The following is a 25,632-nucleotide window of genomic DNA, read 5'->3' as shown; positions in this document are numbered from 1 at the left end:
GGTACAGGAGCCATATTCTTCTGGTCCAAGCCAAACTGCTCTGACAATGTGTAAAATATGTGAGGTAGACTCACATAATATCCTATTTAAGCTGTTACTTAGAGTAGCATGAAACTAAATATCAGGCAAGTAGCTTCCATGCTCTTCTGGTAACTTATGGATCAGGATTAAAGAAAGAATCAGATGCTAATGTGAAAAGGAAATACCGGTAGTTGCTTAACATTCTTCATATACACATAGCTCCTTCTTAAGTGGTATCTTTTCAAAAGAGCTGAAGTTTATCTGTTTCCTTTAGAACGTAGTTCTAAGAACACTTACTTGGTAAGTGAACATAGTTTTGGGTTAAAGCGTTTAGGTTTGATTGTTTCCCAAAATATTGGGAAATTCATAGTTATTTATTACTTCTCTTTTCCCTTTTAGGCCCTTCAAATCATCACAGCCAGTCAACTCTGAGACCACCTCTTCCACCACCTCACAATCATACTCTATCCCATCATCACTCTTCTGCCAACTCCCTCAACAGGAACTCCCTAACTAATCGACGGAACCAGATCCATGCACCAGCTCCTGCTCCGAATGATCTAGCCACCACTCCTGAATCTGTTCAGTTACAGGACAGCTGGGTGCTTAATAGCAATGTGCCACTTGAGACCAGGTAGGCTATCAATAAAAGATTGACATTTGGTGAAATTGACTGGAAGGCATTATGACTTTGAATGCCATTGGTCCAGTTCATATATAACACTAAGCCAAACCACGGCTTATCATGAATGCTCATGTTTCTGGAGCAAAGATTATGTCCCCTGTGCTCCTCCTGTAACCTATCCATGGGTAAACCATGGCTTAGCATTATGTCTGAATCCAGGTTTGTGGTGTGTCACCCCAAATGAACCATGACTAGGAATCCAAGAGCAAACCTTAGTTACAGCTCAGAGCTTGTCAAGAGTGAGACAAACCGTGACCCCATGTTTGGATATAATGCTCAACCAAATTATGGTTTAGTCCTGAGTAGCATAACAGCATAGGATTCGGGATGATTGCAGCAGCCACAAACTTCACATGTTTTCACATTAGTGCAAAATCATGGTTTGGCCTTATCATTATGTGTGAACTGGATCAGTGTATGAGTCTGGTTTCTGGGATAATTAACCAATATTTGGATACATTGTTTCTGATAAGCAGCAATTTTATTTGGATACTTATAATCAAATGTTATTAAGTTATACTTAAGTGCTTCATAAAATTATAGATATGATCTAGTCAGACATTAAGCGTTTTGAGAACCCATTAATTCCAATGGGAGACATTCAAGTAAGTGCCTATCTTAATGGGACTTAGATGCTTCACTTTGGCTTAATTGTGCCCTTAGAAATTACAACCGCCAGTAAGGAAAGTGTTACTCAAAAACAAAAGAATATGCCTAAATGGAAAGACAGTGGTTTAGGTGTGTTCTGAAGTAATTTCACCAAGTACTGTATTTAATTTCTAAACTAATATAAACTCATTTAAAAACAAATGTTGGTCAGCTCAGCTTATCTTTGTTTGCTTTATTTGAATACTGATTTATTCTTCTGACAGTGTTTTGGGAGACCTGGAGAAACAATCCCAGATTCAAGACTGACAGAACAATACTTTTAATTTATATTTCATGCAACGTACAGGCTCACTTAAATCCCTTTTGTACATACTGTCAGTTTGATGTCTGTGGGGAAGACAGTAATGTTTAAAAGGTACTGTGCTTGTTAACTGATGACACATAGAAAAAATTATACAATTTACTGTTTGTAAATTTCCTCCATTATTATTATATTTTATATATGTTTTCTTCTTTTATTAAATTCATTCTCAGTTTATGAATGCAGAAAAATTGAGATTCTTCAAAATGCCAGAATAGTCATAACTCTTTATTTATTGTTTTCTTTGTACAATCCCTTTCTCACCTGCTCCTCTGGCAAAGTTCCTTGGCACTGTTTAGTTCCCAGTTCCCACGGATGCATTGTTGCTAGTTCTTAACATCCCATCCTAGTAGTACACATCACTAGCTCCCCAGACATCATCTCTACTGATGGATTTGGATGAACTGGTGAAGCCTTGTGCAAATCCCTTTCGATATGACTACCCCCCCCCCCCGAATTTGCTAATTAAAATGTTACAATGCAGAATGAAATTATGGTCTGAACAGGTTAGGGGTTGGAGATGTGGTACCTGATGCAACATAGATGCCTTCATTTAATAAGTGAAAGTCATTTTTGTGTTGTAACATAGTTCCAGGGGTAACAAGCTTAACAGTGAGGAAACAGTATGACAGAAGCAGCAACAATTACTGCAAAGGTCCAAAGTAGGTAACAGCATACACAGTTTGTCTCAGTAGATGTGCACATAGTGTCCAAATGAGTCAAAATAGAAGCTGAAGTGAGGAAATGTGATATTTACATGGGCGGACATGAAACGTAACAAATCAGGCATTCAGATATGAGATCAGAGATTAAGGTGGTAAGGCTTTGCACCTGTCTACTACTGTAGTGAGTCCTTGGCAAGATTTCACAGAGAATGCCAGTGAAAGGTTAGGGACTGGTGGCTGGACAGGAGCTAATGGTGGCCTTGACACTTCTAAAACTTGTTCTGAAAAATATTTGTGGTAAGATTTAACAGTGAATTTATGTTACCGGCAATTCCCTTCACTCCTGACAGCAATGCCATTGAATCCTATCAAATACTTTAAAAGGGTTGATTTTGGGAGTGAAATAAAATAACTAAGACTTCATGGTCAGTCTCTGTGTTTTTGGAAGGTAAAAGATTTTCCCCCACTTAGCTCTACTGCAGTAGACTTAGAAAAGAGAACTCTAAACTCCTAAATAGCTGTAATTTAGTATTTTTATGTCATCCTATTGCAGAGGGTCCATAAAAAGTTTGTGAGGTGTGGAGAATCAAGGCCAAAGGTGAAAGGAAAGCTATCACAAACCAGCGGCAACCATAGACACAATAAGTGAATGTAGACTCAACTACAGAACCCCCCAGAGCATATTTATTTGACTCAAGAAGGTTGTAAGGGATAAGGATGTTTTGGCCAGCTGCCCAGGCCTTGTTCTTTGCTACCAAATTTGTTGGGAATAAGTCAGCTACAATTTGTGGCTTAATCTTGGGTAGTATAGTGGATCTGGCACTTATTGCTGAGAATTGCACTGATGAAAATTCTGATCCTATTTTGACACACTGAACCTTCCAAGTTTCTCAGTGTTACCATTTCTAAAATTAGATTACAAAGGGTTATGAGGCATCCAGCTATTTCTGAACATTGTTGAGGTTTAGCTTACTGGCTGTGGACACAGTGTATCTGCCTGTAGGAGTTGCTGTGGACTAAGATTTAAGATATATTCTCTCTCTCATCCACAATATACCTTTTCCATGAGGCATTTGCTGAATTCTTCTTGTTCATGATACTGGAACCATAGGACGATTATTTGTAGAGGCATACATGTGATGTGCTATGATCATAAGTTCATCTTACTCAGAAGTGAATTATATTTAAAGTAACAGTAAAAGCAGATAACCCAGTTATCATGAGATGGTTAACCTTTTCAGGGCTTTTAAGTGTTCTTAATTTCTTGTGAAATTAAGTTCTGTCACTTGATCTCAATATACCTGTATCTTTTAAAATTAATCCATAATTTAGTTCCTTCTTTTACAAATACTACCACCTGTAATTTTTTATTGGGAAAATCAGAGAAACAACGGGACTCATTCCCCTGAAATCATGCTTTATGACTTTAGCTTACTTCATTGACATTGTACTCCCAGTTGGCCACAGACTTTTCACATTGCACTGCACTTTAATTTTACAGTTTTCTTCATCTTCCTTGAAATGTGGCAGCTTATTAATCTCAATATTGGGACTTTTGCGATCTATACTAAACACCTCTTAGGAACAAAAGTTTATTTTTATTATGTTTTGTTCACCTCCCCCCCCCTTTTAGCATGAAATGATGCAATTGTTTATGTATAACTTCTCCCCAGACATTTAGAGTTAAGTGTTGCAATGAAATACATTTTCTTCCCTATGTAACACAAAATAATACAATTACGTGTACAGAAATTCTCCCCAACTATTTAGCATTTGGTTTCCTTAAATATTTGCAAACTCTTGTAAACTTTGACAGTGTTTACTTGGAAGTGGGGTACTTATCATAAGAGAGCAGTCATATCCTTGACTAAAGTGACGTGACTGTCACAAAGATGCTATGTTTCATTTCTTCAGTAGTTGCTGTTTCACCATTAGGTACGAAACTTTATGTTTTCTTATTTGGTTGTCTGTTTGGTTGACTTTCTTTTTGCAAAAGATCCACATTTTCTAGTCTGGTTGTGTCAGTTTATTGCTATTCAAACAGTCATTTTTATTGAGGTGAATTATGAGCAGCCTGATAACAAATATTCAGACTTAGATAACATAATTTGATGTTGAGTAGGGAAACAGTTTTTTGTTTAAAGGCTTAATTACTTTGAAATATTTTTCATGAGAGCTCTGTTGATGGTTCCATGCTTTACAGTGCAAGTTTACATCATTGCCTTCAATGTATTAGGCTCCTTTGTTATGGAAACCACACATCGGCCATTTGCAGATGCCAATCAAAGGCATAATGGCTCATAAATTAGGGTAACCCAAAAGCTATTATAGATTTCCTTTGAAAGGATATTTGTCAAAGATTGCATGATGTCCTAATGCCAGTTCTGATGCCTGCCTGGTGTTATTTATATTGGTATGAATTAAGTCTGCATTACTGTAATTAGCAATGCTTTAGTCTGGAAAGAAAGAAAAAAGTTTAAATAGCAAGAGAAATTAGGGCTATTCTTGAGCACTGCAAGAATATTTTTCCTTCATTTTTGTCAGTAACCAGGGTTTTGCGTAATTTTAAATATTTGTTTCTTTATTTAATGAATTTCAGACACTAGGCAGATATTTCTGGACTTCTAGGGAACTTATAATAGCACAACTTTTTATCGTTGCTGTTGTATAAGTCCACTTACCGTTACCCAGTTCAGCAGTGCTTTGAAGTGGCACCACCTCCCCCAGTGGATCTGACTTTGGATGCTGGGGCTTAATGCTGACCTCACCGGCTGGGAAGTGGATCCAAGCCTGCCTGCAGATTGACCAATAACAGGCAGGCTTGGAGGCAGGGTTCTCCTTGAGGGAGGGCCTGACGGAGCACATAGACAACCCTCAGGTCTGCTCCCAGGGTATTTAAGGTTCCTTGCCCTGGCCCCCTGCACTCAGTTGTAGTCTCTGCCCCACCCTTCCGAAAGATAGGGTATCCCATTAAAGGGATCCAAGAGGAGTGGCTTTTTCCGTACTCCCAGGCGAGGGCTTGGGCCACAGCACTGCTCAAGGCAGCAATCCCTGCAAGGGTCCCCCTATTTGATGTAAATCATAGGACTCCCCCATTGCCGGGTTGACCCTGATTCACTTCCATCAGGCGGGTCAGAAGTGATTGGTTATGCCCAACGCCTGTGTCAAACCTCTTACATCTGTGGTCAGTAAAGTTGTGGCGTTATTTGACCCAGTTTAAACTGTGTTGCTCTATTCTTTCTGTCCAGTCAAGGGGCAGTGAGGGTGCGGAACCTGGCAGCCTGCATCATGAGATGACAATGTGTCAGTGTGTCTGGCTGCTAACCAGAAAGTTGGTGGTTCAAGCACATCCAGAGACAGGATTCCTGCATTGCAGGGAATTGGACTATATGGCCCTCTGTGTCCCTTCCTGCTCTATGATTCTATGGCTTCTATGGCTAATTCCCTCTCAGCCATGAAGCTTACTGAATGATTTGGGCCAGTGATTATTTCTCATCTTTCTCAATCTTCATTGCAAGCTTGTTGTGAGGATAAAATAGTGATGGAAAATATTCCTTGGAGGAATATTACCAAGATAAAAAATGAATAAAATAAATCACATCCTGCTCAAATCATAACCCTAGTCAATGTGCACAATGGTGTGAGGGAGGCTTGTGTTTTTGAAAATTGCAACTATAGCCCTATTTGGAGATTCATTTTACTCATGTGAAGACAATTGCACAATGAACAGAGGAAGTGCACTGTTAAGTCCTGCCCCTTTTTTATAGCGCTCCATGGGCTGGAGGCTAAATTTGTGAATGAGGAGCTTCCTCTACTCATAGGGTCTTCACACATGATTTTAAACCCTAAGGAACCCAGTGTACAGCCACTTTGAAAAAGACAAATTCCATGCATGGGATCATTAGGAAAGAAATTAAAATTAACATGGCAAGTATCATGATTTCATAAATATATGGTGCAACCATATTTGGAATGCTGCATACGGTTCTGGTCTCTCCACCTTAAAAATAATATTGCCGAGTGGGGAAAGCTTCAGAAAAGGGCAACCGGACTGATCAAGGGGATGGATAAACTCTCCTGTGAGGAAAGGTTACAGCATTTGGGACTTTTTAGTTTAAAGAAAATGTGAATAAGAGGAGACATGATAGAAGTGTATAGAATTACTCACGGTATAGAGAAAGTGGATAGAGACAATTTTCTCTCCCTGTCTTATAACACTTGCACTCACGGCCATCCAGTGAAGGTGAACATTGGGAGGTTCAGGACAGATGAAAGAAAGTACTTTACATAACACCTAAACTATAAAATTCGCTCCCACAAGAAGCAATGATAGATAGCTCTAAAAGACAAATTCATGGAGGATAAGGCTATCCGTGGCTACTGACCCTGATAGATACATTCTACCTCCACAGTTGGAGATGGTTTCCTTCTAAATACTAGTTCCTGAAAACCACTGGGGAGAATGCTGTTGTGCTCAAATGCTGTTTGTGGGCTTCCCATAAGCATCTGGTTTGCCTCTGTGAGATCAGGATATGGGACTAGATGGGCCCCTGGCCTCATCCAGCAGGCTCTTCTTATAGTCTTATATCATCCTGGAGGGGATGAGGCTCGCCAGTATGTCTCCACTTTCCCTTGAATGACTTTCTGCAGCAGTGGATTAATACCTGAATACTTAGTTTTCTGCTGAAAGCAGGATAGAAATATTTTGTGTGCATGTGTTTTTTGCTTGCACTCTGATTCTGAGTCTACGAATCCTGTTTTTGAGGAGTAGGTGGTGGCAATCATTATTTCTGGATTAACTGGTGATGGCCCTTAATGACAAGCTTTAAAATGCAATAATATTTTAGAGGTGGAATGTCTTATTTATTGTGATATTATTATTATTTTTTTGACAATCAGAAAAGGCATGTCCTTCTGGAGATTTAAACAAGCTTGAGAGTCTGCCCTTCTCTCGGGGGAGGTTATGAGGCTTAACTCATTAATTAACATGAGTAGCTTTCATATTCGCCTCATTCAAACAAAACAAACAAACAAAACAAACCCCACAACCCTCCACTGAAGGGCAACGTGATATTAGCTTTATTGATACTGTTAATAACAAATGCGTGGCATGCTGGGACATTATAACTATCGGCAAGAAGCCCTGTGAGGTCAGAAGGCGTCTGACAGCTCATTTAAAAAAATAATCTTCCTCCTTCAGATGTAGAAGCTCAAAGAGAATTGCCTGGAGCTTAATGTTATTTTTGTGCCTGCAACACACAGTGGGAAAGTTCTTCTTCTACTCAGTGTAGGTACACATGCATGCCTGCTGGCTCATTGCATTCTCTCCCAAAATACTTCTCAGGACAGTTCATTTTATATTATACTCATCCATATGTACATATCTGACAGTAATTCAGAGCTTTCACCACATTCTGTTTCATCACACTACAGGAGCAGAAAGTGTGCTGTAAGGAAGATCACATCTAGGTTCTTTCTAAAAGGTTAATTCTGGGCACAAGATTAACATGATCTTAAATATACCCTAGAAATGTCAAGTAGGCAATTGTATATAGGTAAATGGCAGTTTGATTCATAGTACAGCAAGCATAAAACAGTAGCTAGCTTTGTGGTGTACTTCCTCACTGTTGACTGTTAGTTGCTGCATCTGTGGTCTTTAGACCATTATATTCCTATTTATGTTAGTGCACACATGAACCAAGCAATACCCTTCTCTTGGTCCTGTCACCCTCGTAGGCACACTTGCTAGGGAAGTGGGAGAGGGCCTTCTTGGTGGCTGCTCCCAGACTTAGGAACTCTCTTCCTACAGAAACTATCCTTCTACCATTAGGTGAAGGCTTTCTTGTTCCAACACACTTTTGGACTTCTTTTACTGAAGGGCTGGTGCCATGCTGTTTTTATTGTAACCATCTGTGTCATATAGATTAGAGATTTCCAAACTGTGTGTCGGAACACATTAGTGTGTCGGCTGCAGTGTGGAAGTGTGTTGTGTTACGCTGGATCGACCAGCTGATTTCCAGTCTTTCTACCTGAGGCGAATTCTCCCTCCACTGAAGCGACTGAAGCCTCTTGGGTTGTGGGGCAGCACACTCCTTTTCTGCCCAGCCTGCCTGTCCCCACCAGCTGCACCACAGCGCATGCTCCACTTGCTGCGCCTCCTTCGGCTGTGGCCTGTCAGGGGTCTGTGCGTGCTGGGTGGGTTCTGGCGCACGAGGAGGGGTCAGTGCCAGGGGTGTACAGGCGCCCCTGCCCAGAGAGTGTTTATTCAGGAGAGCCCATTTATACAGCATCACAGCCTTGCCCTGCACACATTTCTGTGCACAGCAAATAGGCAGGTGATCTGTGCTGATCACCATGGCAGCTCTAGTGGGCTTGATTCCTGCAGGTCAACACCGCCATTTAAAAGCAAACACCTACAGGGGGTGGATTTAAAGATCTGACAGTTCTGAACCCTTTTAATGCTGCTTTTTTTTTGCAAATGTCTTGCTCCCAGGCTGAACTTGATGGTTGTAAAAAATGGGATTCCTGATCTGCATCTTTGCTTGAAGTCCAATTCCCCCTACTCTAGTCTCTGAAAAGCAGCAACAAATCATCCTCTTTTTTGCAGTTATTTACTCACCTTTCCTCCAAATGCACCAACCTCCATCTATAATACTACTCCTGGAAGATTCCAAAGCCATTTTTCCCCCTCTCCAGGGTGGCTAGAACAGAATAGTCTAGTATTTAAATGCCCCCCCCCCCAAGTCTCTCAAGGAGTCCTGGGCCTCTCTAGGCAATGGGACAATCTCTAGTTTAACCTTTGGAGCACCTCACCAGATAGATAGATAGAGAAAGAAAGAGAAGGAGAACAAGGAGAACTTATTTCCAGGTTTGCAACAAGTAAAACAACACAAAACACACAACTGTGCTTTATCAGCACAAAAGCAGGCACTGAGGCTGCAATCCAAGTTTCAAGGCTGCTAGGGATGTGACAGCCATGTGATCCCAGGCTGTGGTTGAGGGGTGAGTGCTTACGCCCTTCTCGCGCTGCCCTCTCCAGAGCCAAGCCTTGCAAGGCTGCTCTGAGAGGGCAGTGTGGGGATGTAGCAACCATGTGCCTTTCGATTGGGGTGCATGGCTGTTGCGTCCCCACACCATTCTGCCCGAGCAGCCTTGCACAGCTCAGATCTGGGGATGGTGGCACGAGGAGCAATGCTGCTTGGGGCTGTTGTTGCCCCAGCTGCAGGGGGGTTGGGGGCACACATACACCCGCCCCGGGCGGCTTACAGGCACATTCCACTGCTGAAGAGCGCCTCCGGTGTGCTAGTAAAATTGAATTATTGTGTCGTGAAATGATGCATGTCTAAAAAGTATGTCACCAACATGAAAAGTTTGGAAAGCACTGATATATATAGATGATAGATAGATAGATAGATAGATAGATAGATAGATAGATAGATATCAATGTTTAATTGTTTCTCCCCCCCCCTATGTTTTTAGCTCTTCCTATTTTTATATGTAAGCTGTCTTGAATCCATGTCATAGAAAAGGCGAGGTATAAATAGATATAATAATAAAAAGACGAGCATGTGTTATGTTGTGTTATCAATTGGAAAATGTGGCAATGTACATGTGCCTTCCTTGAGGCAAAATCAAACTTTTTGATCTCTGACTAGGTGAAGGCCATTCCCCTATAGACCTATGAAGTGACCCAGTAGTGCATGTGTCAGCATTTCCCTTTTACAAGGAAAATAGCATCTCAGCTGTAGAAAATGAACTAGTTCCCCGCAAGGTGTTACCACTTATTTAGACATGTGATGCTACAGCAGCAATTCTATTGTTCCTCTACCTGATTTAAGATATTTTCTCAGCACACATATGTCCCTTTAGGCTCAACTTAATGCTTTGACAGAACGAGTTGCCTAAAAACTGGCACCTGCCTTTTAGTCTTACATGCTACTTTCCTGTCAGGCAACTTTCAAGCACTGTGTTTCTGCGTGTCCAAATGTGTCTGTGTTAAGAGTACCAAGATGGCAGTGACAAGCTATTCTGGAACTTAAGGCACCGCACTTGACAGCCTGACTTAACACTTGCATTTTTTTATGTTTATTTTTTTAAAAAGCTTTGCCTCTGTGGCCTAAGGAACTAGCATTTTTTAAAAAACATTAACCGTTGGAAGACTGGTGTGCCACGTTTTAGATAAAGCTGTGCTAGAAACATGTTTGCTCCTGAAAGGCTTCAGAATGTGCTTGAGTAGGTATTAAGTGCCACAATATATATGTGTTGATTCTAAATCATTGTTTCCCTACCTAATGGCATTTCCTTGGCTACCAAACCATGAACAGTTACTTGAATATTGATTATATGCTGCAGGCCAGCAAACATACTGAAACAGCAAGTTGTGCCTATCTGTGACCATGGGCATATGCTTGTGTGGACAAAGGAGATGCCTCTCCATATGTTTGTACTTACAGCTTATCTGTGCATATGCTTATCTATCTGGAGACATACACTTGAAATAGAATTCTAATCCTCTGTTTCATTCTTTAATTACTGAATTCAAGCTGCTTCACACATGACATTTTTCTTACATTTTCCTTGGAGGAAGAGCATACAGCATTATGAGTTAGGATCATATATTTTATAATGTAAATATATGTTGGGAATCTATTGCCAGTAGTGTATTCCCAGTACACACACACACACACACACACACGTGTAAGATAGGCATCTGTGTAATCTTTACCCATGAAGATGTGCACTTTTTGTTACCTACATCCATGTGCACTTGGGCAGCTAGTGTATCATTTTCACTTGGTGCCTGTCTGTCTGTGACAATGCCCTAAATAGACATTTTTTATTTGGTCATAAGGACTTAGAATGTGTGTCCCATTTTCTAGGACCTTGTTCTAGGTTAACTTCCGCTCCTGTTGTGCCATTTAATCTGAATATTGCATAGACCAATAAAGATGTAGCATTAGTAGCATTTTTTAATTCAGATTTGATATTGATGTCTTCAAGGAGACCAGTGTTTCTACCCAGGCACTGTGCTTTTGTTTTAGAAGTTTAGTTTGTTCCTTGCTGGCTTGGCTCGCTTGACACCCTCATCCATGCTATGACTTAGCAGGACCTTTACAAACTTCTAGTTACAGGTAGGTAGCCATGTTGGTCTGCCATAGTCGAAACAAAACAAAAAAAGAAAAAAATTCCTTCCAGTAGCACCTTATTGATATGAGCTTCTGGGGAGATGCTCATAAATACTTTGTTCCCCCTGGTTCTTTTTCCTCCCTTGCCACACTGAGCTAAACCCCAGCTTGTGGTTTAAGCTCTTTTCCTCACTAACCCCAAGCTGTGGTTAAGGTTTGTTCTTGGGGTTCACAAGGAGAGAGCATAAAGGCAAGCTCAGCTCAACTCAGTATGCTCAGCTCAACTCAACTCAGTATGGCATAGAAGAAAAAAGGACTCAGGAGGAGCAAAGTGCTTGCAATCTGCTCTCCAAAAGCCCACATGTTGCCACATTCCTGGTGAGCCATAGTTTGGCTTATTGTGTTGAGCAAACCAGGCCCTTATCACAGAATTGTAGAATTGGAAGGGACCCCAAGGGTCATCTAGTCCAACTCCCTGCCATGCAGGAATCACAACTATCCATGACAGATGGTCATCTTTCAAAGGCAAAAGAGACATCCAGCTTTGAAAGTTGTTTTAAAATCCCACTGTGTATAATGAACTGCTCACCTGAGGTAGTTTGATCATCTCCTTTATCAGAGGGTCTTGTGATTTCTGACTACAGTTTTCTTCTTTGGACTTCTTGGTAACCTTGCTCATCTGTCCACCCCCTATTGACTTTTCATCTTCTTAAGGGAAGCTCTTAAAATACAGTGTAGGACAGGGGTAACCAAAGTGGTGCTTTACAGATGTTGTTGGACTATTACTCCCATCATCTCTGTTCCTTGGCCTCATTGGCTGAGGATCATAGGAGTTATAGTCCAACAACATATGGAGGGCACCATGTTGGCTACCCCTAGTGCAGGAGTAAAATCACAATAAAAAAGTCATCAGGATCTCTCCCACTGGGCATTTGCTAATAGAGGCATTGTAGGAAACGTGACCCGGAAGTGTCTTTGGATGGCGCCGGCTCCCGGCCTCTTGAGCGAGATGAGCGCACAACCCTAGAGTCGGTCACGACTGGCCCTTATGGGCAGGGGTACCTTTACCTAGGAGAGATGACAGTCCTGCTAAAGTTGGAAGTGATGTTTAATTTGCCTTCTTCCCACTCCCACCTGGGAGTTGGTAAAGGGGGGGGGGATGACAGACTGGGGAAGATAGAGAGGGAAGGCACACCTCACATGATGGGTTCATGAATGGCACACCATGGTTATCCCAGGAGTCAGCATTTTGTATCAGGCATCAGCTCAGTGCTATGAAGCTCCTGCCGGCGAGGGGAAGCAAAGCAATACCAGTATGGTAGAAATAGGAGTGTATTTAAAAGGTTTTATCTTTATTGAAATCAGAGTCTGTCAATACGATTCTAAAAGAATAGTAGCTTTGCTTCCATTCCTAACCCTCAATGTAATCCTAAGAAGGTTGTGCTCTTTAGCCTTTTGTTCTGATTATGACTATTCTCCTCTAAACTTATATTTATTTTCTAACCCACTTGCAAATGGCTGTATGTTGCTGCTTATTTCTAGAGAGACTGTTACAGATGGAAGCGTGATTAATAAGCTGTTAACTATATTTTTGGTGAGATACTTAAGATATCACTGCAATCTCCCTTCCACAAAGAAAAAGCTGCTGTCCTAGAAAATTACAGCTTCAGGAGCACAAAGAGTTCTGCTAGCTCCCCGTGTGCACTCCTCACTTTCTAGACATGACTCATGCTTAGTATTCTTTTCCAGTGTGCTATTACACAGATTCTCTTCTTTCCTGTCTTTCATTATGACTTCTAATCTGACATCCTCCATAACCAGCCTTTCTATCTGTAGTGCTAAGTATCATATGCCACAGACACTGATTTTTTTAAGAAAAGGAATGGATTAATCTCAGTGCTCAGGAAACAAAGAACAGATATCGTTGTTCCAAGGACTGGTAATGTTCATAAACAATATGAAAATATTTGCCTTTTTCTATTCTTTTCTTTTTCTCCTTGTACATTCAGATCCTTCCTTGTTTTTAGGCTCTAGCTGGTTCCCACATGTGTGGACATTACTTGATTATAGTACAGCTGATGAGCTGTAGTTGAATGTGTGAACCAACTTCTCGTCTTAAGGAGCAAAGCACCATTTCTGCGTGACTCCTGTTTCTTCCTAAGGGGTTTTATATGTGAATAGCCTTCTGTGGAAGGTATCCCTTGCATGAAAGTTATGTAGTATCGTGCATGCATGTAGAGAGAGTGCACATTCATTTGTTAAACAGTAGAGCTTTTGGTATCTGTAAGTCAAATCTAATTTCCCTAGAAATTCCAGTACAATTGAACTATGTAACGTGATCAACCAAAATGACTCCCAGAACAGGTTAAAACATATTAAGAATACAGTCAGAAAATATGAACATGTGCTTTGCATCTGTTGTGGCTTCAACAGGTATGCCTGTTCCCATGAATGATGGGTAAATAGTGGAAATAATGCAGAGACAGTTTTTATTTAACCTAGGAAATCCACACATACACACAAGATATAATAGACAGCACAGTATCCTCAAATTTGGCCCGGAAGCAAGATATGTTACCATACCTAATAGCAGGGCTGTCATTAAAATAGGGTTGAGGCATCTACATTAAGAAGAAATTATATAGCCTAATTGCATTTATGAATCCTACACATCAACTAATGGATCTTACAGCATTATGTTTCTTCACTTCCTCTGCCCTCCCAGTATAGCAATAAGTAAAGCAAATCTTAATCAAATAGTTACTAGTTGAAACTCCAGGGCTATTAATATCTATTTTAGGATAACTGCAACTTTTACTGGCATCTAATGCTGACAGCAACCCCTGGGTAATGCTTGAAAATCATGTGTGAAACAATTTTCTTTTAAGTGTCAGTTCTAATTAGTATATCAAGAGTGTTTCTTTCACATCAGTATCACCTAGATCAACAGCTGTGTTACTGTATTTAATTTAATTCCAATAATTAATAAATACATGTTCTTAAACCTGTATCAACCAAATCATCAGTTCTGTTACTGTGTTTAGTTTGAGTACATGCTATGCAAAGTCAGCTAAGTTTAAGAGTGATGCAAGCTCAATTATGTGGACTACCGTATTTCTCGCTCCATAAGGCAAACCTGACCATAGGGTGCACCTACTTTTTTTTGGGGGGGGAGAGAATTCAAGAAAAAAAAAATGCTGCTCTTGGGGGCTTTTATGGGAGGTGGGGGAAGTGAGAGAGCCTCGCTCTGTCCCTTCCCCCACCTCCCGCAAAAGCCAGGGATAGGCATGCGAAGCCTCTCCAGGGCAGCGGGATGAAGGCTCCCCGCTGCCCTGCAGAGGCTTCGCGGGCTACCCCAGAGCTGCTCAGGAGCTTGGCGGGGCTGGTGGGGGAAGCCCGAGTTTCCCCCAGCCCCAAAAAGCAGGTTGGGGAAGTACTTTCCCCCTCCACCAGCCCCAAAGAGCAGGTCGGGGCTGGCGGGGGAAGCCCAGTCCCCCCCCCCCAGCCCCAGGGACCAGACATTCGCTCCATAAGGCGCACAGACATTTCCCCTTAGATTTTAAGAGGAAAAAAGTGTGTCTTATGGAACGAAAAATAAGGTATATACAGCTTTTTAAAATGTGGGTGGGGATATTTTAAAAAATGAAGTGACAATGGCCTTCATTCATAGGAACTTAGGAGTCTGTCTTATTCCAGGGCAGCCTAATTGTCCACCCCGCTCAGTATTGTCTCCTGTGAGTGACAACAGGTCTCTGGGGCCTCAGGCAGAGGCTATTCACATAACTGCTATCCTCTGCTTTTAGCTGGAATTGAACTTGGGACGTTGTCTATTACTGAACTCTGGCTCTTCCTAGAATCAGTCAATGTGCCCAGGAAACTGTTGCCTTGGCAAAGGCTTATTTAGAATCATTTCTACCGGCTTTGCATACAAATTTATTTAGGTCTCTTAAGGTGAAATGACAATATGTCAGTCATGAAGCTCTCTTTATATCTCACAACTACTTCTATTATTATTATTGTTGTTGTTGTTGTTGGTTTTATTTTTTTCTGTTATAATGTTAGGATTTTTTCCTGAATGGCACGATAATATTCTGTTTTCTGGTTGCCCTTCTATTTGGTGTTTTTGTTTGTGGAAATTGCACAGTCACCAAGGTTCCTATCACCTAATTCTCTGTGAGTACTGCTACTTCTGTAGCGTAGACAATAAGGAATGCTAGAAAAGAATTTGAGAACCACACTAAGAACATAAAGACCAACAAATAAAAAATCTTTAATACATTAGTAGCAGGAGACTGGCCTGGGAGGTGGTTGGATATTTGGATGACAAATTAGAATTAGGGGAGAACAGTGAGGTAGCCAGGTTTTCTGGTGGTACCAAATGTTTCAGAGTGGTTAAAACAAAAAGGGATTGCAGAGAGTTCCAAAAAGGATCTCTCCAAACTGGGCGAATGAGCAGCAAAATGCCAAATACATTTCAATGTAAGTAAGTGTAGAGTGATGCACATTGGGATCAAAAATATAATTTCACATATATGTTGATGAGGTCTGAATTGGTGGTTACTGCCAGGAATGAAACATTTGAGTTATAGCAGATAACTCAATTAAGATGCCGACCCAAGATCCAGCAGCTGTGAAAAATTCAATGCTGGGAATCATTAGGTAAGGAATTGAAAATAAAAATGCCAATATCATAATGCCATAATACAAATCTATGGTGCAGCCACACCTGGAATCCTGGGTTGGATCCAGCGATGTTCTGCACAGATTAATGAACCTAGACTAGCCATATTTGTTAATTTAAATGGGCCTGAGCAGAACTCTGTTCATTACAACCAATTGTGTACGCTACTTTTCACCTTGCCTCAAAAATGACATTGTAGAGCTAGAAATAGTTCAGAAAAGAGCAACTGGGCTGTTCTAGTGAATGGAGACTCTCCCCTATGAGAAAAAGTTACAGCATCTGGGTCTTTATAGTTTAGAGAAAATGTGAATAAGAGAAGACATGATAGAAGTATATAGAATTGTTCATGATATGGAGAAAGTGGACAGAGACTAGTTAATTTCCCTATTTTATAACACTAGAACTCATTTACATCCAGTAAAGCTGAATGTTGGAAGGTTCAGGACAGACGACAGAAAGTACTTCTTCACTCAGCGCATAGTTAAACTATGGATTTTGCTCCACAAGGAGTAGTTATGACCACCCACTTGAACGACTGTGCCACTGTTTTACTTTGTATTCCAAAACAGCTGAGTTATTCGTCTGTCCTATATTTGTTAACTGTGATTCATTTGTTTGCATTTCAGGCATTTCTTGTTCAAGACATCTTCTGGAACAACTCCTCTATTCAGCAGTTCTTCCCCTGGATACCCTTTGACCTCAGGAACAGTTTACACACCACCTCCCAGACTGCTACCAAGAAATACTTTTTCCAGAAATGCATTCAAGCTGAAAAAGCCCTCTAAGTACTGTAGCTGGAAATGTGCTGCTTTATCAGCGATTGCTGCTGCGATCTTGCTCGCCATCCTGCTGGCCTATTTCATAGGTAAGTCCATATTTCAAAAAAAATCTCAAATGAAGTACGCAACTGCTTCACTCCACTCTGCCGTGCCCCTCATCCAAAATCCCTTTCCTCAATTATTTGCGGGTAGGGGGAGAGAAATACATTGCTTAAAGACACTGGTGATTTTAGAATCTAATCTAATTTTAATTAGATAGCAGGGCTGTTGTTTTTTAAATTTGTTAGCATATATACCAAGCTTTTTTAATAGTTTGGGCTACGAAATACTTCACTGTAAAGCCCTGAAGCATGCCCAGTTTGTATTGTTTTGAGATAACAACAAGTGTTGGATTCTTTATACAACCTAATTCTATCAGTTTTATACATCCTGAGGTGAATGGGGCAGGCTGGTGGTGGTGGGAGGCAGAATAGCTAGTGACTTGGAATACTGTATATCCACTATTTCTTTTTTACAGGTTTTGTTCTCTGCACAATAATTGGTACTTTGAAAGTCAACATACATAAAGCCCCTCTTTAACTTTTGTTCTTATTCCATCGTGTCATGCTCTGTGGCACTGATTTAGCTGCTCCATACTCTTGCATTGTTAGATTGTGTATTGTCTTTGTTTCTGAATCAGCTTGTTCCTTGTACTATTGGCTGGTCCTGGTATTGATCTTTTACGTGTCCTCAGATGTTAAGTCTACTGTATCAAGACAATCTGGCAGTGAATGGGCTTTTCCACCTCCACCATAATTCTAATGACAGCCATAAGTTTGCTAACAATCAAATAAACCTACATGATTTACAAACTTCATTCTTTGATTACATAAAAGCCACTGTCCCAGTTATTAAACATGCAACCATTAATTAGAGTGCATGCTGCAAGCTCCACATATCTATACATTTTGCTTTTGACAGAGGTGTTTTTGCTGGGAGTTTGAAGATTATGTATAGAAATACAAGCAAAAAAGCTTTAATTTTGCCCAAGATACATGTGTGGCAAATAAAAGGGAGAAAAATATGAATGAATAATGGCATTTGTTAGCGGAGAGTGAATTTCCTTTAAAATGATCCAAACTAGTAGTTGTGCAGTCTGCATCCCTCTTCTACATTAGTCTCTAATCCTAAATACACTTACTAGGTAGTAAAATCCCATATAGTAGGACTTACTTCTGAGTAAGTATGCATAGGATTGCATTGCTCATCTTCTTTACCTGGCACAAAAGCTCATTCATTGTTTAACATCTGTGAACATTTATTAACATTGTCATTGGAGAGCGAGGATTAAAACAGTCAAAATCAGGTGTAAGCCTGGTAAGTGTCAAGATGGAAAACTTTTTGGAACCCTTAGAAACTGCACTGGACTTTCTGAAGAGTGGTATAGAAGTATACAGTCATTCCTCGGGTTATGAACGCTGCTGGTTGCGCGTTTTTGGGTTGTGGACTGCGCCGAACCCGGAAGTACCGGAACGGGTTACTTCTGGGTTTCGGCACTCGCGCATGTGCAGAAGCACAAAATGATGTCATGCACAGACACGACACTTCAGGCTGCGAACGCTGCGGGTTGCGAATGTGCCTCCCACAACCCGAGGTATGACTGTAATAGAAAAATATTTTGAATCCTACTGAATGTTATTGTGACTAACATTATTTGCGTTGTTCTGTTTTGAAAATTCTACTTCCAGTTGTGTATTTAAGATGTATGCTGTTTGTTGCTTTGCAAAAGGTATTCCTTTAATACTGTGGCCACACTCCCTCTGGAAGCTACTTAAAATGCTTGTGTGTCAGTGCTGGGTGTTTGGAAGCCCTGCCTTATACCATGTGCTGTACCAGTTAAGTAGCTTGTATGGCAGTGCTGAACATCCCACGCTGCAACTATACTGGCAGAGAATCTGTACACAGGATTGGAAGAACACACAGGTTAAGTGCTAAAAGTGCTTGCAAATGTTATCCCCAGCTGTGAAGAAGTGCCACCATAGGGAAGTATTTATCAGCCTCCATATGGTGGAGTAACATTTCAATTGGCTGCCAGTAAGACGAGTACGGGAGTTAAATTGCCATTAAGCATTTCTTAAATTCTGCTTTTTATAGATACAGATAAATTCATTTATATACAATGTACAGTTTAACTTTTCAAATAAGTTGTCCACAACATGCTTCTAAGCTGTGACCTTAGCAAGATTTGATATTTAATTTACAGGTGTCATTATTATATTAGATGGAAATAGAATATTGTAGGTGAATATTTCAGGGCATCATACTACACTAGCTAGAGGTTAAACAAAAAAAGAGCCACCCCTTAATTATTTCATTAAAAACCTATGTTTCTATTCCAATATTGGCAACATGTAAAGTCAGTTACTACAAAAGTACAAATATAATGTGCATGGTAAAGTATGTGGAATGTATTATGTTCCATATGATATTTATTACACATGCATGTTTATGCACCCCCAAAGAGGTTCAATGGAAATGTTTTGTTTTTTCCTGGAGGCATTTAGGCTGGAAAATTTGGCTCTGTGCCATCTTTCACTTTTCCCTGAAACTATAATGCTGGACAACAAAAGCAACAGCATAAAATTAAAAGCAAGACGAAAAAGCTTTATCTCAGGGGAAAAGATGGAAACGTATTAAAGTTTTGAAGATAGAACTATTTTTAAAGAGCTGGTTTTTATAGAGCAGTTTCAACAGCTTTCATGTATTAATTTTTGTCATCTGTGCTCCCTCCTACTCTTGCACAAATGCAGTTGACTAAGATGTGGCAGTTTTACATAATTAGAAAGAAAGCAGGTGTATCAGTTCAGCAGTAAGTTTTCTTTAAGGGGTTTCTCTGTGTGCTCCTTCTAACATCATGTGACATATATTGTACATTATGTTGTTGTGTTGGGTTTCTTTAAGCATCAGAACATTGTGTCAAAAACTTGTCACCACTTTGTCAGATAATTCTGAAAGCCCCAAACCAAAATATAACAAAATCCATTGTGAAGGCTATGAGATTGGGATTTAGTCCTTTTAAAACAGGTGTGCCTCTAAAACAGTGCATCAAGTGATAAACCCAGAAAAAAATACAGTCAGCATTGCTCTGAGTAGTTAATATGAAGCATATACCACAAACCCTATTGTTGGCCTATCTTTGCTCTTTGTAGCTGGATCAGAGATGAAAGCGTTTGTCAGTTAAATTCATTTTTGTTCTCTCCTTCCATGCCAAACTTTGAGAATTAGAAAGTCACCTTGTCATTTTTTTTCGCTGCAGTAATTCTTTCCAAATGTAAAATGCCATATTTTAAGTGTTCCTCTAAACTACTCTGACTTCTGTCAATCTGACTCTGAGCTTGGAAAAGCATCAGGCCATCAACATGTCAGTATGTTAAAAGCGTGGTAATTTTGGGTACTTAGGGTTTCCTTGGGAAACAATAGAAGTATTATTTTCTAGGGAAGCTAAAAGCCTGCAATGTATTTAAAGTTGTTCTACTTGAAAATTGATATGTTGAGACTCATACTGATGAATTTTAGAGTGCTGGGACTATTTTGCTGCCTTCCATCATGTGAAATAGACCTGGACTTGGGGAAATAAAGGGGAAATGACAGAAAAAGATGGTGAAGAGGAGATACTTATATAACAGCCCTAGTGTATGCACAGAATAGGGAGAATACAATCCATTTAGTTCTCAGCTTTTGACTGAAAATGTAGATAATATTATTATTTCAGACCTTACCTTCAACTATTAATAAAAAGGGGGTTAAATCATCAGTTCTCTCTTGTAAATTGATTAAATAAAAGATTGACCCATGATGGTCTACATTTTGGCATAAGAAGGCAAGTATAACAAGAAAACTTCCAATTCCTACAATCTGTTATGTTAACATAGTAGCTCATAAGATCAACCATAAGATTTTCAGAACTGGTGTCATAACTGTACCTTGGGATTTTACCACATACCCCATCACCAGTTGGCACAGAAGCTGCTGTCTTTGGTTAGTTTTCCTACTATCCAGCTTTGTGACATGGCCAACCATATTCAGTATTCTAACAGGAATGTAATTAGCACAATATTAACACCTATTAAGTTTTCATATTACTATATTTCCATGCCTAGTAGGGCTCAGCTGTTTCATAGTTGGCCAGTTAAATCACATCACCAAAAGTGATGGAAGATGTATCAGGATGTTGCCTAACACTTTGGGCTTCAACTAGGGATGGGGACCGTGACTAAGGTGGATGCAACAACAGTACCATCAAACAAATATATAGTAAAAATAATAATAAATGTGACACAAACCATGGTTGAGCGAAAAAATAAGTCCCAGGTCTGAAAAGTTTGAGGACTACTGTCCTAGTAAACGTTACATGCAGACTGGGCTGACATCAGTATGAGGCACAATTGCTTGCTGCCTCTCCTACTGGTCAAGCCTACATGATATTTGGGTGTATTAAAAGGGTTTTCATGCTTTTACTTACATATATCCTATATTTAATTCCTCTGTAAAGACAGTTAAGTAGCTTCCTGTCATTTAAAAATGTTTGCATGCATTTCTTTTAACTCTTTCCATCCGCATCTGAAGCAGGGGTGTTTCATTTCTCTAGCCAGCACTGCTCTCCTTTGCATTATAGTCCTTACTTCTGTCCATAATATTTTCACTGCCCAATAGTTACACTGTTGCTGCAGGATTGAGGCTAACATTAACATGACATCAGCAGTAAGACAGAAATTCTAGCATGTCTTTAAAAAAATATGTCTACACATGTCAAGGATGTCATGGTACTGGTACACGATTTGTGCTAGATAGTAGTCATACAGCATTGAGGGGGAAACTGCAGGTTTCATTATACATGCAAGAAACCCCAAAGCAAATGACATAGTTTTAGAGTAACAACTTTGATATATGTGTATTTTTTAAAAAAACACAAAAAACACCCTGTATCATTAATTAGATATGTTAAGTTATTAATTGGATATATACTAGTTGGATATGTTAATATATGAATGCTTTCAGATTTATAATTCATTACAATCCAGAGATGACTTGGAACATGTTTAACTAGAAATGTTTGAGAGGTTATACAAACACTTAAACAATAAAGAATATCTCAGTCTGTGAAAAGTGGATAACTACATCTATATGGTTGGAAAGAACTTACTTTTGGCTGGCTGCCACCTTTGGCACTGGCACTACAATGACTGCAGTTGAATTTAGTTGAAGGTCAAGGTGAATGAGCCAATTAAAGAGTAAATTAAGATTTTTTGGCTCTGTCTTTCAGTTAGGATACAAAGAGAAAGTGCTAGTAAGACTGAAATGATGATCTTATTCATCACATTGGTTTTTACCTATCCACTCTCTCTCTCTCTCTCTCTCTCTCTCTCTCTCTCTCTCACACACACACACACACACACACACACCCCAATCACTAAGGTTTTTAGTTTTCTAGTTTCATATGTTTGCCACCTAACATTTTATGCTATTTTATCTTTTACATTTCTGCTCCCTGAAGTCAATAATTTTATATCAGAAACTTGAAGTGCTCAAATATATTTTTTAAAATTGGCTTGCAATATCCTTAATATGCTATTTCTCTCCATTTTCACCACTGCTAAGATACAGAAGTGTTCACACATCATGGTAAGCCATGGTTAATGGTTTGCTATGGATGAGCAGATTGCTCCTGCTTTGCTTCTCTCCTAGAGTGAGCGGGGGGGGACGGGACGACAGGCCAAATCACAATATTTTGCTTAACTGTGTGAGAATTGAACCAGGAATTGTGCTTTGTTTATCTCTAAACAAGCCGTGATCTGGAGCCAAGTTTTGTCATTTGCTTTCACTCGCAGTCTCCTTCACTCAAGCAAACTACAATTTCCAGTTCATAATAATCCATGCTCTGCCGACATCCTGGATTGACTCCTGAAATGTGCTTTACATGATGTTGCCCTTGAATATGCTATGGAAATTGCATCTAGTGCAGAATGTGGTCGCCAGGGTGTTGGTGGGAACAGTGGGCTGGTCACATACAACTCTATTCTGAAACAGCTGCACTGGTTGCCAGGTCCAATTCAAGGTTCTTATGTTGACATCTAAAGCCATTGATGACCTAGGGTACAAATACATGAGAAACCGCCTTATCCTGTATTAGCCTACCCATACATTAAGATCAGTGATGGAGGCTGTCCGGGTGGTCCCTCAGTTAAATGAGCTATGTTGTATGGGAACTTTTTCGATAGTAGCTCCACTTCTGTGGAATGACCTCACTGAGTAGTTGTCAGGGGTTTAGGAGCAGAGGCACGGGCAAGGGAGGAAACAGAGAGCGAAGGGGAGGAGGCAGAAGAAAAGATGAGTGATGACGACGACCCGAGATCTCCTAGTCTTTCTAGTGAATCGGAGGATTCACAGAGGGGAGCGCCAGTGGCCAGGGCAAGGGGGGCACCCCAGGAAGATAGAGCCAGAGGGGACTCAGGGGGGAGCAGCTGGAAATCGGGACCAGCGTCACCGCCAGGAAGCAGGGAAGAGGAAGGGAGCCAGGGGGGAAGCGCTGGCAGCTCACCACAGGAGGGAGGGCATGAGTCAGGAGTGGCCACACCTCCATCGGGGAGCGAAGAAACGGTTAAGAGGAAAGTGGAAGGTTGGGCGCGCGCGCCAAGTTCAAATGCAGAGGAAGGCGGCGCAGTAAGCAGCCCCGAAAGGGAACCAGGTCCTAAAGCCCGGCGCAAGGAGGCAGGAGGGTCCGGGTCAGCGTCAGAAGAATCCCGGAAGGAAGAAGCCCCGGGGGGTAGAGGGACCCAGAGGAGGACAGTCAGGCGGAAAAGGTGGAGCAAGGCTAGGATATTAAGTTGGTGCACACGGGGCGGAGACTCAGACGGAGCTTCGCCGATCTAGCTACTAGACGTAGAGTTTGCGCGCAGCAGCGTGAGAATGGAAACTGTAATTCAATAAAGACTTTTACTTAATGATCGCTGGCTAGCGTGATCCTCTGTGAGCTAGGATCTTCAAGCAGCTCTGACAGTAAGCTCCGTCTCACCATTGTGGGCATCTACAGCCTCGAGGAGGGGAGAGAAACAGGTGCCTACTAGCGAGCTCACGAACGGCAGACGACATGACGGCTGAGCAGCAGATAGAGGACCTCAGAAAAGCAGTGGCACAACTGAACGCCGAGGTTCTCGCATCCAGGAAGAGAGAGGAGGAGGCAGCTGCCGCCTGCAGGGATCTCCAGGTCAGGTTAGACGTGCTGACAAAGCAGACACCCCGGCAGGAGGGAATTGGGTTGGCGAGACGGACAGGCGGGCTAGTCTCTCACTTCGATGGGAACCTGCAACAGTATCCCAACTTTAGAGCCGACGTACTGTGCGCACTGCAACTGCTGCATAAAGACTTTAGAGATGAACAAGAGAGAGTGGGGTTCATCATGTCCCATCTGCATGGGGATGCGAAAGCATGGCTACGCAATTTATGGAGAGATAATGATCCGGCGCTCCAGAATGCGGATGCCTTTATTAAAGCGATGGATGGGTGCTTTTTATCAAGTATTGACGTGGATCTTGCACGGAAGGAGGTGCATGGGCTGAGACAAGGGAGGGCCAGCGTCAGGCAGTATCATGCCCGCTTTTTCGCCTTGGTCAGTGCCCTGGAATGGGACAGAGATTCGGCTCCTGTAAGAGACCTCTTTTGGGAGGGGCTGCACAACTCGATTAAAGATGAGATCGCGAGGGGGGAGAGACCCCGAACCACCCAGGAGGTCGTTCAGAGGGCACTGGCAGTGGGGGTGAGGCTGGAAGGACGTCCGTGGAGCAAGGACGAAGGGCGTGGAGGGCGCGAACCAGCCGGGGGCCCCTCCTTCCTTCCCAGAGAAGCAGCGCGGGCGCAATCCACGCCTCCGCCAGGAGGAGGAGCCGAACCTATGGAGGTTGGAGGTGCAAGGGCTCAGTCAGCAACCAGAGCCCTAGCACCGGCAGCAGTGAAAGCGAAGCCTCCTAGAGGGAACAGGAAGTGTTACGTCTGTGAGGAACCAGGGCATATGGCAAAAGAGTGTCCCCAGAGGCCCCACAAGCTCACTGCAGCCTCAGCAATGGTGACTGCAGCAACGCAGCAAGGAGGACCACAGCAGGGAAACGACGCAGTCTGGCTGGAGGAAGAGGCACTGGGGCCCAGCCAGACGTGTTAGTGACGCAGTCCCCAGAGATTTTACAGCCCGTGAACCCCCTCCCGCCCAAACCAGTAGTGAGGCTCACAGCATCTCTCCAGCTGCCCAATGGAATCACCATAGACGTGCCAATCACCATTGACTCAGGCAGCAATGCGGACTTTATAGGGCAGGACTTTGTCGACAGGCACGCTGTGCAGTTGCTGCCGGCCACACTGCCCCTGCAGGTTGTCACGGTGGATGGCAGGGAGCTGCTCGGGGGGCAAGTGGTGAAGCAGACGCCACCAATGGTGATGCGACTTGGGAATCACAGAGAAATCATCAGCTTCAACGTCACTCAACTATCTGACACGCCCGTTGTATTGGGCATGAGTTGGCTGGACAAGCACAGCCCAACGATGGCTTGGTACCAGAGGCAGCTGACCTTCGGCTCTTCCTTTTGTGCTGAACACTGCATCGTGCCCAGGCAGGAAGGAGAGGAAGAGGAGTCACAGCTGCTGCTAGGCACGCTGCAAGCGATTCCCCACAAGTACGCT

At 41.8% G+C, this 25,632-nt stretch overlaps 1 protein-coding gene across 19 annotated transcripts in view; it reads left to right on the top strand.

Moving 5' to 3' along the window:
- Positions 1 to 25,632, top strand: part of TENM2 (teneurin transmembrane protein 2) — a 745,234-nt gene that overhangs the window by 516,460 nt on the left and 203,142 nt on the right. For all 19 annotated transcript variants that reach the window (XM_081184705.1, XM_081184722.1, XM_081184721.1 and 16 more), the window contains 2 exons: positions 421 to 655; positions 16,774 to 17,012. In XM_081184705.1, coding sequence (XP_081040831.1) covers positions 421 to 655; positions 16,774 to 17,012 — 474 coding nt within the window. The remainder of the gene's footprint in view (positions 1 to 420; positions 656 to 16,773; positions 17,013 to 25,632) is intronic.

Source organism: Podarcis bocagei (genome assembly GCF_964188305.1).
Source record: "Podarcis bocagei genome assembly, chromosome: 2".
Taxonomy (NCBI): domain Eukaryota; kingdom Metazoa; phylum Chordata; class Lepidosauria; order Squamata; family Lacertidae; genus Podarcis; species Podarcis bocagei.
Note: the sequence above shows the minus strand (reverse complement) of the source record. Positions and strands in the feature narration are given on the sequence as shown.